The 15,581-nt window shown below is 38.3% G+C and overlaps 1 protein-coding gene across 4 annotated transcripts in view; it reads left to right on the top strand.

The window, feature by feature from the left end:
* Window positions 1-15,581, top strand: part of LOC126336544 (zinc finger protein 184-like) — a 167,985-nt gene that overhangs the window by 134,341 nt on the left and 18,063 nt on the right. The window contains exon 10 of one of the 4 annotated variants that reach the window (XM_050000396.1): window positions 9,849-10,036. The exons of the other annotated variants lie outside the window; for them this stretch is intronic. Coding sequence (XP_049856353.1) covers window positions 9,849-9,987 — 139 coding nt within the window. The 3' untranslated portion in view covers window positions 9,988-10,036. Of the gene's footprint in view, window positions 1-9,848; window positions 10,037-15,581 lie in introns of those variants that run through there. 4 annotated transcript variants of the gene reach the window in all.

Below are 15,581 nucleotides of genomic sequence, written 5' to 3'. Positions count from 1 at the left end.
ACAATTGTGATAAACATTGTGCCTGGTTGGCACAGTTTTTAACTCAACTGCCTAGTAAGCAGGAGATCCTGGGCTGCCTAGTAGAGGTCCCGGGCTCGAATCTTGATCCAGCATACATTTCCGCTCCTGAGTCCGCATAAAGTCGCAATGGAGCTGACATCAATAGCTCTTCGCCTCCCCTTGCCTTACCTTCTCTCCCCCCACCCTCAATTTATAGGAAATTATGTCACAGCTGTGAATTCTGGATAGTGTCTGTTCTTCCAGATATGTCCGAGAGAACAGACTCCACGCTTTCATATAGAAGGAAAATAGTAGATGTATATGGAAGAGAAAGCTGCCTGGTAGGATTTTGCTCAGAGCCCAATTTAATCATCGTTAACACTTGGTTTAAGAATCGTGACATAGGGTGTATACGTGGGAGAGACCTCAAGACGCCGGTAGGTTTCAAATTGGTTATATAATGGTAAGACAGATTTTGGAACCAGATTTTAAATACATAACTAGGGAAGATGTAGACTATGACCACAAGTTATTGGTTAAAAACTGTAGATTACAATTCAAGAAATTGCAAAAAGGTAGAAAATTAAGGAAATGAGACCTGGATAAGTTGGAAGAACCAGAAGTTGTTGAGAGTTTGATAGGGAGCATTAGGCAATGGTTGCCTAGAACAGGGGAAAGGAATACAGAAGATGAAGAATGGGTAGGCAGCAGAGGATCAAATAAATAAAAAGACAAGGCCTTTTAGATATCCTTGGATAACACATTACATATTTAATTTAATTGGTGGAAGCCAAAAATATAGAAATACAAGAAGTGAAGCAGGCAGAAGCAATACAAATGTCTAAGAAATGAGATTGACAATAAGTGCCAAATGGCTAAGCAGGAATGGCTAGAGGACAAGTGTAAGGATTTAGAAGCATATTTCTCTAGAGGAAAAATAAATACTGTCTACAGGAAAATTAAAGAGACTTTGAAAAAGAGAGAGAGAGAGAGAGAGAGAGAGAGAGAGAGAGAGAGAGAGAGAAACAGCTGTACAAATATCAAGAGTTCATATGGAAAACCACACTAAGTAAAGTAGGGAAATTGAAATGCCAAAGGAGTATATAGCAGTTCTGTGCAAGGGAGATGAACTTGAAGGCAGTATTTTAGAAATGGAAGAAGACATAGATGAAGATGTGATGGGAGATACGATACTGTGAGAAGAATTTGACAGAGCACTGAGAAAGAGCAAGTCCGAATGAGGCCCTAGCAGTGGATGAAATTCCGTCAGAACTACTGACAGTCTTGGGAGAGACAGCCGTGACAAAACTCTTCGATCTGGTGTTAACGATGTATGTGACTGGTGAAATACCAACATACTTTAAGAAGAATATAATAATTCCAATGAAAGCCGTTCCTGGCAGGTGTGAAAATTATCAAACTATAAGTTAAGTCATGGTTGTAAAATATTAACACAAATTCCTTACTGAAGAATGCAAAAAATTGGTAAAAGCTGACCGTGGGCAATATTAGTTTGGATTCTGGAGAAATGTAGGAACTCGCAAGTCAGTACCGATCTAACAGCTTATTTTAGAAGGTAGGCAAAACTGCATTTGTAGACTCGGAGAAAAATTTTGACAGTGTTAACTGGAATATCCTCTTTGAAATTCTGAAGGCAGCAAGGGTAAAATACAGGAAGGAAAAGGGTATTTATAACTTCTGTAGAAACCAGATGACATTTATAGTGTGTCAGGGGTTATAAAAGGGAAGCAGTGGTTGAGAAGGGAGTGAGATAGGGTTATAGTCTATCTTCAATGTTATTCAGTCAGTACATTGAGCAAGCAGTAAACAAAACCAAAGAAAAATTTGGAGTAGGAATTAAAATTCAAGGAGAAGAAATGAAAATTCTGAGGTTTGCCAATGGCATTGTAATTCTGCCATACAGCAAAAGATTTGGAAGAGCAGTTGAACAGAACAGACAGTGTCTTCAAAGGGAGATATAAGATGAACATCAACGAAAGCAAGACATGAATAATGGAATTCTGTGGAATTAACTCAGATGGTGCGGAGGGAATTAGATTAGAAAATTAGATGCTTTGGACTAGTAGATAGTTTTTGCTATTTGGGCACCAAAATTATTGATCATGGGTGAAGTAGATAGGATATAGAATGTAGACTGGCAATGGCAGGAAAAGAATTTCTGAAGAAGAAAATTTTTTTAACATTTTATATAGATTTAATTGTTAGGAAGTCTTTTCGGAAATTATTTGTGTGTAATGTAGCAATTTATGGAAGTGATACATAGATGTTAAAACAGTTTAGGCAGTAAGAGAATAGAAGCTTTTGAAATGTAGAGCTGCAGAATAATACTGAAGATTAGATTGGTAGCCCACGTAACTAATGAGGAGGGAAGGTAAGAAATTTGTGGTACAGCTTGACTAAAAGAAAGGATCAGTTGATAGGACATATTATGAGACTTCAAGGGATTTCCAGTTTAGTATTGTTGGAAAGTGTTGGGTGTAAAAGTTGTAGAGGGACACCAAGAGATGAATACAGTAAGCAATTCAGAAGGATGTAGGTTGCATTAGTTATTTGGAGATGAAGAGGCTTGCACAGGATAGAGTAGCTTGGAGAGCTGCATCAAACTAGTCTTTGGACTGAAGATTACAGAAGCAACATTTTCATACCGCAGTTGAAGCGATGTCAAACAAATGTTCTATTCACTCTTTTAAAATGTCTAGGAAAGTTTTAAAATAACATTTTAAGAAGTCTAAATTTCAAAAGAACCCCCGGAAGGTCACAGTACTAAAACATAGTTTTTTAAAATCAAGCACTGGGTAGTAATAAGCATTAAACATGATCGATTTTTCCGCCAGGGCCTTGAAAAGTTATTTCCTATCGCACTGTCACTCTATGATTATGTAAGGTCACCTTGATCATGGCTTAAAACTTTATCATTATTAAAAGATGAGTACTCCACCTCCTAAATCAGTTCCTTAACATCAGAATTTTTAAAATGTTTTTCCTGTACATTCTCACTTACTGAATCTTGTGATATCACTAAATCTGATGGTGATATATTATTATTAGTGTTAACATTATCTCATTTAAAGAACTTTTTGCATGTTTCATTGCATTGATTTTCAGTGTTCACTCCTCAGGTTTGGTAGACAGACAATCATTTACAATATCTATCACTGCTCAGTGCAGAGATACCAAGCTTATAATCACAATCATCACTGTTATTTAACATTACAAAAGAGAATTCAGTATTTCCAACATTTAATTTATATTTATAAATTTCAGTGCATTATTATGTGTTATCTAATGAAAAATTAGATTCAAGGTAACATTAGTAAATGCGGCAGAAGCAATATTCAGGAGGACATATACATCTACGCGATTACTGTGCTATTCACAATTAAGTGCCTGGCAGAGGGTTCAGTGAACCACCTTCAAGCTGTCTCTCTACCATTCCATCCTCGAACTGCGCGCAGGAAAAACGTGCACTTAAATTGTTCTGTGCGAGCCCTGGTTTCTCTTGTTTTATTGTGATAATCATTTCTCCCTACGTATGTGGGTGGTAACAGAATGTTTTTGCAATCAGAGGAGAAAACTGGTGACTGAAATTTCATGAGAATATCCCGTTGCAATGAAAAACGCCATTGTTTTATGGATTGCCACTCCAATTCACATACTGTGTCTGTGACACTATATCCTCTATTTCGTGATAATACAAAACGAGCCACCCTTCTTTGAACTTTTTCGGTATCATCCATCAGTCTCACCTGATACAGATCCCACACCGCACAGCAGTACTCCAGAATAAGGCTGACAAGTGTAGTGCAAGCAGTCTCTTTGGTAGATCTGTTGCACCTTCTAAGTTTTCTGCCAATGAATGTCTTTGGTTTGCTCTACCCACAACATTATCTATGTGATTGTTCCAATTTAGGTTATTTGTAATTGTAATCCCTAGGTATTTAGTTGAATTTACACCCTTCAGATTTGTGTGACTTATCGCAGAATCACAAGACAAGCAACAAAAAGAGATGGAAAGAAACACTCTGGTGGAATGATAAAACAAAGGATGTAGTACACAAGAAGAATAGAGTCTTTAGGGTGTGGTTCCAGAAGATAACAGTAGAGACAAGAGAAGAGTATCAGGCAAGAAAGAAAGATGCAAAAAGAGTGGTGTCGGAGGAAAGAAGAAAGTGGATGGAACAGTGGACAAGAATGATGGAGGAGGATAATGAAGGTTCAAAAAATGTGTGATATGGGATGATTAAAAGTAAGAGGAAGAACAGTATGACAGATTATGCTCGAATGGCGAACAAAAGTGGACAAGATGTAGAGAATAAGGAGGAACTCAAGAATATGTGGAAGGAGTATTTTGAAGAACTCCTGAACCCAAATGGAGACGTGGATGAGAAGGAACAAACCAAGGAGAAGAAAGAGGAGGAACAGCAAATAGGTAAAGACCTTACGTAGGGGGACGTGGAAGAGGCATTGGGCAAGATGAAGAGGGAAGTCAACAGGTCTAAATGAGCTAAGTGTAGAGATGGTGAGAGCAGCAGGAGAGCGGGAGATACAATGGCTATATCAAGTAATGAAAAATTGTGTGGAAACAGATGATGATCCCAGAAAACTGGAAGAAGTGAATAATTGTCCTGATCTTTAAGAAGGGAAATGGAAAAGAGTGCAAGAACTATTGGGGGGGGGGGGGGGGGGGGGGAGAGATAGCATTGATGACTCATTGCCCAAATATTTTTGAGAAAATTTTGGAAGCAAGATTTCAGACAAAATTAGAAGGAAGAATGAGAGAAGAGCAACTTGGCTTCAGAACAGGAAGACCCATGGTGGTACTTATTTTTGCTGTAAGACAACTGCAGGAACAGCACTATGAATATGGAGTAGATCTACCAATGAGCGTCCTGGACATTGAAAAAGCGTACAATAGTGTACGTAGAAGCAAAGTGTGGAAAGCACTGGAGAATAGAGGAGTTGTGGGGGGTATGGTAAATGTACCATAGAAGTGAAAGTGGGAGGAGAGAGATCCGTTTGGATTGAACAGAAGAATGGCTTGAGGCAGGGAAGCACACTTTCATCACTACTCTTCATTGTAGTGATGGATGATATAATGAGTACAGTAGCACAAGTAGTTGGTAAAAGGAAGATGTAAGCTATGGTGTTTGCAAATGATCTGATTATTTGGGGGAATAAGTAGGAGGAAGTACAAGAGCAGTTGGGCATATGGGAACGAACAGTACAAGAATATGGGATGAAATGTGGTGTAAGTAAGAGTGAGATGATTATCACAACCAGAAAGGAGAGAGGAAGAACTGGAATAACAATTGGTGAGGAATGTTTGAGGAGAGTGGAGAGTTTAAAGTACCTAGGAAGCCTGATACAGGAAGATGGAAAAAATGCCAGAAAAATAAACAGCTGGGGGAGAAAAGCAGAAGCATTTCGGAAGAGAGTCAGAAACCTGATATGGAGCAAGGATGTACCCCAAATCAGTAAAAATGCTATATACCGGTCATACTATGTCCCGATCCTGACATGTGCATCAGAAACCTGGGTTATTAAAGGAAAAGAGAAAAGCAAAGCACAAGCTAGTGAGATGAAATTCTTGAGAAACAGTATTGGAGTGACAAAGATAGGTTAAGAAATGAGGGGATCAGAGAGTTAATGAAGGTTGAACCATTACAGGAGGAGATAGAGAAATCAAGGCTGAGATGGTATGGACACATTAAGAGAATGGAGGAGAAGAGGATGCCCAGGAGGATACATGAGATGAAACTGGTAGGAAAGAGACCGAGAGGTAGACTGAGAGACAGATGGCTGAAAGAAGTAGAGGAATGCATCCAGAGGAAAGGAGAATTTTTTGCAGTTATTTACTTACTCTCAAAATAACACAGAGACTGTGACCATTAACTATGCAACAGGCAGTTAATCATGAAGCTGACAATTGAAGCTATAAAATTTGTGAAAATAATTCTTTTTTTTCTTGTCTTTTTTTACTGAGTAGTTTAATGAAAACCACTTGAGAAAGATTGCAGATAGGTTGACGAGTGCAAAGAAGTTCCGTTTGGTCTTGAGGGTTAACTGGTGTTGTAAGGATGTTACCGCCCTATAGACTGTGACACCAGATGCCATATAGGTCTCCTGATGGTCCAGCTCAGTTAGCATGTAGGGAATCTTACAAGGGAAATAGAACTGGAGCATGTCATAGAAAATATGCACAGCCCCCTGCATGGCAGTAAGGTGACAGAGACAGGTGGGGAACCATCACGCAATCCAACGTGAGAGTGCTTTACCCCTCCCTTACTTTTACTACTGCCTGTATCCTTCTGATCCCAAGTTTCACACAGCTTACATTATTATACACTGCTGCGATCGTGCGTTGTTCTCACCCCTTGTTCACAAACGGCTCTTTCTTTTTTTTCTTTTTTCTTTTTTCTTTTTTTTTAAATACCCCGTCTTTCTTTTAAAATGACAATGAAGACCAAAGAAGGTGTGCATGTAGTGAAAATTTGAAGCATGTCATGATGCCATGTTGTTCTGTGTCTCATTCACACCAACAGCAACAGTTAGCTGCAAATCTCACTCGTATTCGTGCTCTTGAATGGATATCAGAGAATACACATATGGCAGATAGTAGTGCTGTATCCTTAACGAAGCAGGTTTCAAGCCCAATGTAACTGAGTAACTGCTTTTGTTAACTATATTCGTCACCTTCTGAATTTCTGCAGTTCCTTGGATAAGTAGACTGCACTTAGAAAACTGGAATTTTAATATCAAATTCTGTAATGTGGCCAATATTAAACAAGTGCTCTATTACAAAGAATGTATCTACAGAACATGAGTTGTTGTGTGTGTTTACTAGCACAGATCAAAACCTTACATATCGTTTAATTAATACACAAAGTCTTACATTACGTGGATCTTATGTGTTTAAACCCCCCCTCAATGTGGGAGCAAACCTCTGAGATGCTCCTTCAGACTGCACAGAACTGCCTCCATCCTGAATTCATAATCAACTGGGGCCTGGAGTAGAGGGAGAAAGGTGCACACATTTTGCTTCATTTATGCTTATGCATTCATTAGTAGCACCACAGCATGCATTCAGTTATATGTTTATAGTATAATCTCGTGAAAATTACACATCATCACTTGCAACCTCTGAAGAAATTTAATTCCAAGTTCTCATTAGTTTGAAATATTTCAAGAACATATCCAGTAATATTTGTGAATTCTGCATATATAGTATATAAAATTTACACTATGGTGTATCAAGTTCACTTATATTGGCAGATTATACATACCTAACTATGAATGTCATCAACCTGTGCAAACAGTAAATGTATGTATTAAATGCGGGCGATCAATCATGTCATCACTGACCACAACAGTTAAATTTTTAGTATACAAAGTACATTTACAAAACTATGGTAAGTCTGAATAGCTGCTTTCATATGGCTACCTATGCCTGAAAAGATAACAGAAGAGTTAGTATATATTAAAGAATATAGTTTCTACAGGTATGATAAAAGCTCAAAAACAAGTAAGAAACAAGCCATCACAGTGAATGTTGTGTGTTCATATTGTGAGCAGCTGTGAGGTGATCCTAAACTCACAAATATTGACAGGTCTATCTGTTGGCCAACAATGGAGAAAGAGCATCGCATTTGCTTTCTTTGTACCATTAAAGCATCCACTACTCAAACACTTTCCGATGTATTCAGTCATTTATTTTTTAATTCTTTAAATGTATTTTCGTGTACCTTTGAGGTATCATGCATGCATGTCACTGTCTTCTTCTTCTTCTTCTTCTTCTTCTTGATATCATATTCCTCCTCTTACTGCTAGGTAATGTTGTTTTCCTTTATGCTTAACTTTGCTGTGTATTTACATGTTCTGCTAGACTACTTAGAAAGTGTTTGTCACCCACATCATGCAGTATCCCATCCTCGTTACTACATATCTATATAGTTTTAACTAGGGTTTCTGTATCCTTTTGCTGTTTTGCTTTTCTTACTTCTTTCTTAGATCTCTTAGCCTATGCAAAACCTTTATTATCTTATTAGGCTGATTATTTGTCAAGAAAAATCCATTTGAGTCTTCATTATTTTGAAACTTATGTGGAGGGAAATGTATGTGTGAGGTGTCACGGTTGTTTTAAATCTCTCCGTTTGGTACTAATGCATGTAATTTGATATAGGGCTTCACACAGGTTCCATTGATTATGACACTTCTTACCACTTAGGAACATTGGGAAATTGCTCTTGTTAATTGTTTTTGGAAGTCCAATGTGAAGGAAGAATTATTTTGTTTCACACTATGGTTTTAAGAATTGAGTACATTGGGCTTCATTTGTTTTGATGTTATATGAAACTATAGAATCCAACATAGCTTTGTCTGTTCTAGAAATTCGAACTCTGTTGTCAAATATTAATGTATGGACAGTATTTCAGTGATGCAATATGTGAATTCAACCATGGGATACATCAATATTATATTATACAACACACTACTGTTACAGTTTTTTTCTATTGGTTATCAATTTTGGTTGATTTAAGATTATCAGTGGTCATAAAAACATAATCAAATGCATGTCCAACAGTTGCAGTGCAGTGCATGCAAACTTCCATCCTAAGACAGAGGTCATGTTGGGTCAACACGTTATGGTTTAGTAGAAGTTTACAGAATGTGTAAACATTGCATGTGTAGACTACACATTTGAATAGGTGTCATGACCTATGGATGGTCTGAAATTGATAGCTAAAAATAGCTATTTGTGTTCGATATAACGCAATTCTTGGCATTGCTAAAAGCTGTTCAGCAGTGCTGACACACAATATTACTGAAATAAATGTGTCCCAATTCAAACTGCTAAACAATTAATGAGAGCAATTTCTCCACCCCCATCGATAGGGCATTTCTAAATTTTTTGACCTCAGGTATACTATATCAAGTTTACATCCCCTGAGACAATTTCTAATATCTTGTGTGTGTGTGTGTGTGTGTGTGTGTGTGTGTGTGTGTGTGTGTGTTTATACATAATATAAAAATAAGGTGTATATATGACAGTTCTTCAAAATTCAAGTTACCCATCACTGTTGCTGACTACAAGGAAGTTTCACCCAGTGCTATTACAGCTTTCCAGTTGGTCTATTACTCATTTTGTATTAACTGAACATCACTTGCCAGTCTGGTATGAGGATTTGACTTTAGTGGCATTATTAATTTTTGAAAAGACAATTTGGACTTGAATTGACAAGTGAACTTCCATTTTAAATCATTGTGGTTTGTGTATAGTGTATAATTCAGCCACTGATGGCATTTATGTCATCGGAAGGGTCCTGATATCTCTACTTTGCTGCAGAATATGATTTTCTCATCACATACTTGCTGTTGTAAAGGAAACCGTAAGTGATTTGCTTTCTTCTGATACAGACATGGTCAAAATGTTTGTTGTTGAGAGGATACTTCTTCAGTCATTGCAATAACTTAAAATTTTTTATATGATAACCGCAGTACGTCGGAAATTAGAAACAGTATGAAACAGTATAATTATTACTTCTGTAGGATGTCAGGTTCATATTCATCTCTGCTGTTATTTGTAGCAATGGTGCTTGGGAGTTGAAAACAGTTACTAGTTCCATGATATTTTGATTGTTTTGGCATCCAGAATGGCCTTATATACTGTAGCACTCTTGTATTTAGTGTATTAGATCATCATTTGCATTTCGTTATTTCTCATTTTCTTTAACTTTCTCTTCTTTTTCAAGTATATTTCAGAAAGAGAATGGTGTTACAGAAGAATTTCTGAAATGTTTCTGGTGATACTTTTTTGTTGTTTCTACTAGGAAAATGACTGTCCAAGAATCAGAAATAAATTTAACAGATTTCATGGCAGAAGATGTGGCTACAGACAGTGTCAATGACACGGCGAATTTGCAACTCTTAAACTTGACACATTTCATGATGCCACTGTCCATGGAATGAATGTCTTGTGGTCTTTAATGGAAACTGTGCATGCAGTCCATACAGCTGCTGAGGTATGCACATAACTGTTCATTTTTTGCCACCTCTTTATGATAAGATCAGCTTTCTCTTCTTTAGAGGGTACAATTTTCATTATTATCAAAAAAGAAAAAAATCAAAGTTTGCATAGCAAATTTTAAGATTCAGTTGGAAATTGATTACATTGTGGCAGGTTCACACTTTTTCAGAGAAACTTATAATATTTTGAGGTACAATGTAACTATGAGCTATGAATGAAGTCAGTTCACGCAGTTTTCTTATGCTGTCATGACCAGGCACAACTATGATGTAGGAACTGTTTTGTTATGAGTGTCAGTAGATACTTGAGCAATCCAGTAGACAGGACAGTGGTTCTCACATAAAAATAGTAAATTCTGATCTGGCAAAATTCTGATGTGTTATTCTGTACTCAAGTATTCTAGTATTATTTTCTGTTGAAACAGTTCATGTGTCAATCTCTATTTGTCACAGTGTGTGCAGTAGGTTTTAGATATTCTATATAAACCTTTGGGATTCTGGTATGCCTTAGTTGTGAAGATTGTTGGTATGTGCAGTAAGCTGTAATACAGTAGATGGTAGCCTAAATGAATTGGAGTTTCGCTTGTGCCATTACAAATATTTGTGTTGAAACTGATATGTTATTGAATTTTACAAACAGAAATCATAAAACCTGTAGCTATACGTAGCTGTAGGTTTTATAATTCCTGTTTGTAATGCTCTGGGACTGCTCTGCATGTAGTGTCTACCTCCACTCTGTGTATTTTAATTGTGGTTGCAAATACTTTGGTGCGTAGTGTAGTGCATGTTTTTCTTACGTATATTTTTTAATTTCTCAAGTGTTTCTTGTGAAAACTTCTCAGTGGTATGAATGTAATTATATTTCTGTTGTGTTTGAGACAGTATGCTGTAGGTGGCTGTTTTGTGAGTTGTGTGATGGTAGTGTTCTGTTGGCTCCAATTTTTTCATTACCTCTTGACCAGGCAATATGTTTATAAAACCATTGACAACATGCATAATTTCTCTGATTGTTTTGTTTTCCCTGAAACTGCAAGAAATCAGAGCAGAGAGATTTTTTGCTAGCTGTCCTGTCACTCTTAATGTTTGTTTCATTTCTCTTTTGTATGAATTATGATTAGCTTACCAGCTTTCACTTTCTGATCTGTTGTTTTTCTTCCTTGATATTTACTATACTTTCTTACCAATAATTCTTTATATGCACATTTCTGAAATTTGTGAGCCTGTCAGTTGGTTATCTGGCATTTTCTGTTTGTGCTGTATTGTGTTTTTGCCTGCCTGTCGGTTTTGTTCATTCTTTGAAAATAAAAGGACATACACATGAAGCAAATATACAAATCCCGGTGCACTGTCTGTGATTGATCTGAAATCTTGAAGTATCAGTGTTTGTGTACTGTTAATTATTACTATTAGAAGAAACATATCAGGAACATTGATAATTTTTTAAGTTTCTTGTGATGCAAAACTTTTGTATTGTGTATAGAAAAACTTTAATTTTCATTGATCATTGAAATAATATACCTGGTTTATAATTTTTTGTGTGGATGTAGCATGTAATAACTCAGTAGTTTATGCTTTGTGCAGAAAAGGGGTGCCACCTACTTGTTACAGGATCCTTCCCTAGCAATGCTCTGTGATCAACCTTTGGCCTGACTACTGTATACATTTAACTGACAATGAAACAAGATATTAGCAATAGCAGTAATACTAGTGAGAGATATTGCTTGACTGCTATCTGGTGTGAGGCAGCACATTTTGAATGCTGTTCCATTTTACTGCTGCTCAGGTTCTGTTCCATTCTGTGTGTGGTGAGCTTTTTCCTCAAGAAGGGGTGGAATGTTGTGTCCATGGTGCATGAGCAATTTTTCATTTTCTCAGCACCATGTGTGAAAAAATTATGGATACCTGTATTTATGACAACAGTACTTACAGCTTGAGGATTGCCTGTGATGTACCCAAAATTTTGACTTCTCACAATTTGCCATTAATGAGCCAGCTAACAACAACAAAAATGTGGACATAGTTCTTAACCAGAATAAAGAGATGAGTAAGAAAGGAAGGGAAGAAACTTCACAAAAGTGGAAGAAGGATGAAGTGCAGTCAGTGTAGTCCCAAAGTTTGTTATTGCTCAAAGCATTGTTTCATGACCGTGGAGAGCATGCCAGACCACAGGCACTGCTGCACGTAGGAGTGGAGGTGGTCGACCATGGGCAACTGCTGCAGCACGTGACTGGTATGTTCAGGACTAAACCAACGAGTAATGCGGTCTTGCACTCTTCTTGGGCGAGATCAGATTCAGTCTGAATAGTGATTCTGGATGTACCCTCAAACAGTGAGAGGTTAGAATACGTAATATACCAAGGAGCATTGTCGAAGATGATGTTTAGGTGGACCTAGTGTTACAGTGTGGAGAGACATGATGTTGGATTGGTGTACTGACCTCTAAATTGTTGAATACGGTACTGTAGTAATAGGAATCGGACATGAACACTAGACACTGGCCAACCGGCCAAGTGTGTCGATGGTGAGTCGCTGAAAACAATGTAAAGAAACAGCATCAATTGATGGACAACACAGCAGAATACCAATTTTGGAGATTGAACCAAATGGAGTGCCTAGACATAGCAAAATCAAGAATCAAATGACGAGTATAATGAAAACTATGAGGGCACAGTCAGAAGATGACAGAGGTTCAAGCCCATGTGCTGCTAGCTTTATCGAGCGGCCACAAGTTCCAATAGGCCAGTATGGAGCAGCTTGGCCTGCACATAGCACTGAGTTGGCACTCACAGATTTTAAGAGCTCTGCTTTAGGACTGTTGTCCAGATCATGCATGCTGACAGGCTTTCAAGCTTATCAGTCCGGGAAACATGATACCTCCCCACCAAACTGGGCACATAAGGCCTGAAGCAGTCTGGATGACATTTTAGAAGATGAACTGGTGGCATGATTGGAGTCCCAGCAGAGGAACTCAACAGCTGTGAGTAGGGTTGTGGGATGTTGGGCAAGTCCTTGTGAATCAGCCACCTACTGGTTGGGTTGCCTACACAAACAAAAGAATATGTAACTCACAGTTGCCACATTAATTTGTTCATCATAGTAGTTGTTTAGCACACCAGGTACACTGAGGTGACAAAAGTCATGGGATACCTTGTAATATCATTTTGGACCTCCATTTTCCTGGTGTAATGCAGCAACTCGACATGGCACGGACCCATCAAGTCGTAGGAAGTCCCCTACAGATATTTTGAGTTAGGTTGCCTCTACAGCTTCCATAATTGTGAAAGTTTTGACAGTGCAGGACTTCATGGGTGAACTGACCATTTGATTACGGCCCATAAATGATCATGGGATTCATGTTGGGTGATCTGAGTGGTCAAATCATTCGCTCAAATTGTCCAGAATGTTTTTCAAACCAAGTACGAACAATTGTGGTTTATTATCATCCATAAAAATTCTTGTTGTTTGGGGACATGAAGTCCATGAATGAATGCAAATGTACTCAGAGTATCTGAACATAACAAGAGGAACAGACCATTTCATTGAAACACAGCCCATACCATTACACAGTCACTATCAGTTTTGCACTGTCTCGTTGGCAACTTGGGTCCTTGGCTTCATGGGGTCTTCACCACACTTGAACCCTGCCATCAGTTCTTAACAACTGAAATCGGGGCTCATGTCATCGGGCCACAGTTTTCCAATCATTTAGATTCCAACTGATACGATCACGGGCCCAAGAGAGGCACAGCAGGTGATATTGTGCTGCTAGCAAAGGCACTCACTTTGCTCATCTGCTGTCATAGCCCATTAATGCAACTCCATCGTATATCCCATATTGATTTGTGCAGTTATTTCATGCAGTGTTGCTTGTCTGTTACCACTGACAACACTATGCAAACCCACTGCTCTCGGTTGTTAAGTGGAGGGTGTCAGCCACTGTGTCGTTCACAAAGAGAGGTAATATCTAAAATCTGGTATTCTCAGCATACATTTGACACAGTGGATCTTGAGACATTGAATTCCATAATGATTTCCAAAATGGAATGAACCTTGCACCGAGCTCCGAGTACCATTCCACATTTAAAGTCTGTTAATTGCCGTCTTGTGGCCATAGTCACATTGCAAACCTTCTCTTATGAATCACATGAGTAGAAATGACAGCTTCACAAACACACTGCTCTTTTATACCTTGTGCACGTGATACTGCTGCCATGTCTATATGTGCATATTGCTATCTCATGACTTTTGTCACCTCAGTATAGTTCATCATAAGCAACACTTTCATGGCAGGCAGTGGGAAAAAGTTTGCAGACTAACCAGTACACTGATTCTCACAACAGTTGTAAGAAAATATACGAGGTTGATTTGAAAAGTCCTCGAAATCACCACGAGAGGTCAGCACTAGTGCAACAAGTTGTTCACGTGATATTCAGTAGACTGTTGCCTGTCAACACGTGCCATGGCAGTGTTCTTGGAAGAGAGCTGTGGTGGTGACTTGTCTCTGTTGTTGTTCCTTCATGGTGATAAGAAGATGGAAAAAATCCAGATTCGAGCAGGTCTTTGTAAAGAAAGGTATGAAAGCAAAGGACATTCATGCCGATTTCCAGAATATAATGGGGGAATCTGCTCCTTCATATTCAACTTTTGCCAAGTGGGCAAACAAATTTAAATTTGACCAGGAGAGCTTAGATGATGATCTGCATAGTTGTTGGCCAAGATGTGTCACCACTCCAGAAATCGTTCCAAAATGGTCATGGAGGATCGCCAATTGAAAGTGCGTGAAATTGCTCACACTTTCCAGATGTCATCTGAACATTTTAACTGAAGAATTAGAAATAAAAAAAATTATTTGCAAGATGGGTGCCATGACAAGACAATGCGCACCTGCACGTGGTGTCGCCATGGTAAAATTACACGAACTAAAGTCTGAATTGTTGCCACACCTTCCTTATTCACCTGATATGGCTCTGTCAGCTTTCCATCCCTTCCCAAAACCGAAAATTTTTCTTGGTGGGCGAAGACTCACTTCAAGTGAAGAATTGATAGCCAGAGTTGACAACTATTTTGCAGGCCTGGGGAAACGCATTTTCGAGATGGGATCAAGGCACTGGAACATCATTAAACCAAGTGCATTAATCTACAAGGAGACTACATTGAAAAATAAAAATAAAATTTTTCAGCGATGTGAGTACTTTTTTCCTGTTCTGTTTCAAGAACTTTTCAGACCACTCTCGTAGTTGTTTGTTCCTACCTTCAGTGTGGTGCACCTGAAGTGAGAGTCAAGCTGCGCGCATTATTTGAACTGTTCCTCTTGTTAAGAATCAATTGTTTGGAATGGTGAAGCAGAAACAGGTGCTGCATGCTGTGACAGTGCTGGGGCAGCACTCCTGTGTTTGTTTGCACTGCGGCAGCCTGTTCATAATTTGTGTTAGCTGTAGCACCTGCAGAGCATGAAACTGAATAATCTTAGTTAATGATAGTTCTTCAGAGGGACTGGTCATAATCAAACACCCAAAAAGTGGAACTTATACGAAAAA

This window comes from Schistocerca gregaria, chromosome 1 (assembly GCF_023897955.1).
Source record: "Schistocerca gregaria isolate iqSchGreg1 chromosome 1, iqSchGreg1.2, whole genome shotgun sequence".
In the NCBI taxonomy this organism is placed as follows: Eukaryota; Metazoa; Arthropoda; class Insecta; order Orthoptera; family Acrididae; genus Schistocerca; species Schistocerca gregaria.
The sequence above is the reverse complement of the archived record's forward strand: the minus strand, read 5'-3'. Positions and strand labels throughout refer to the sequence as shown.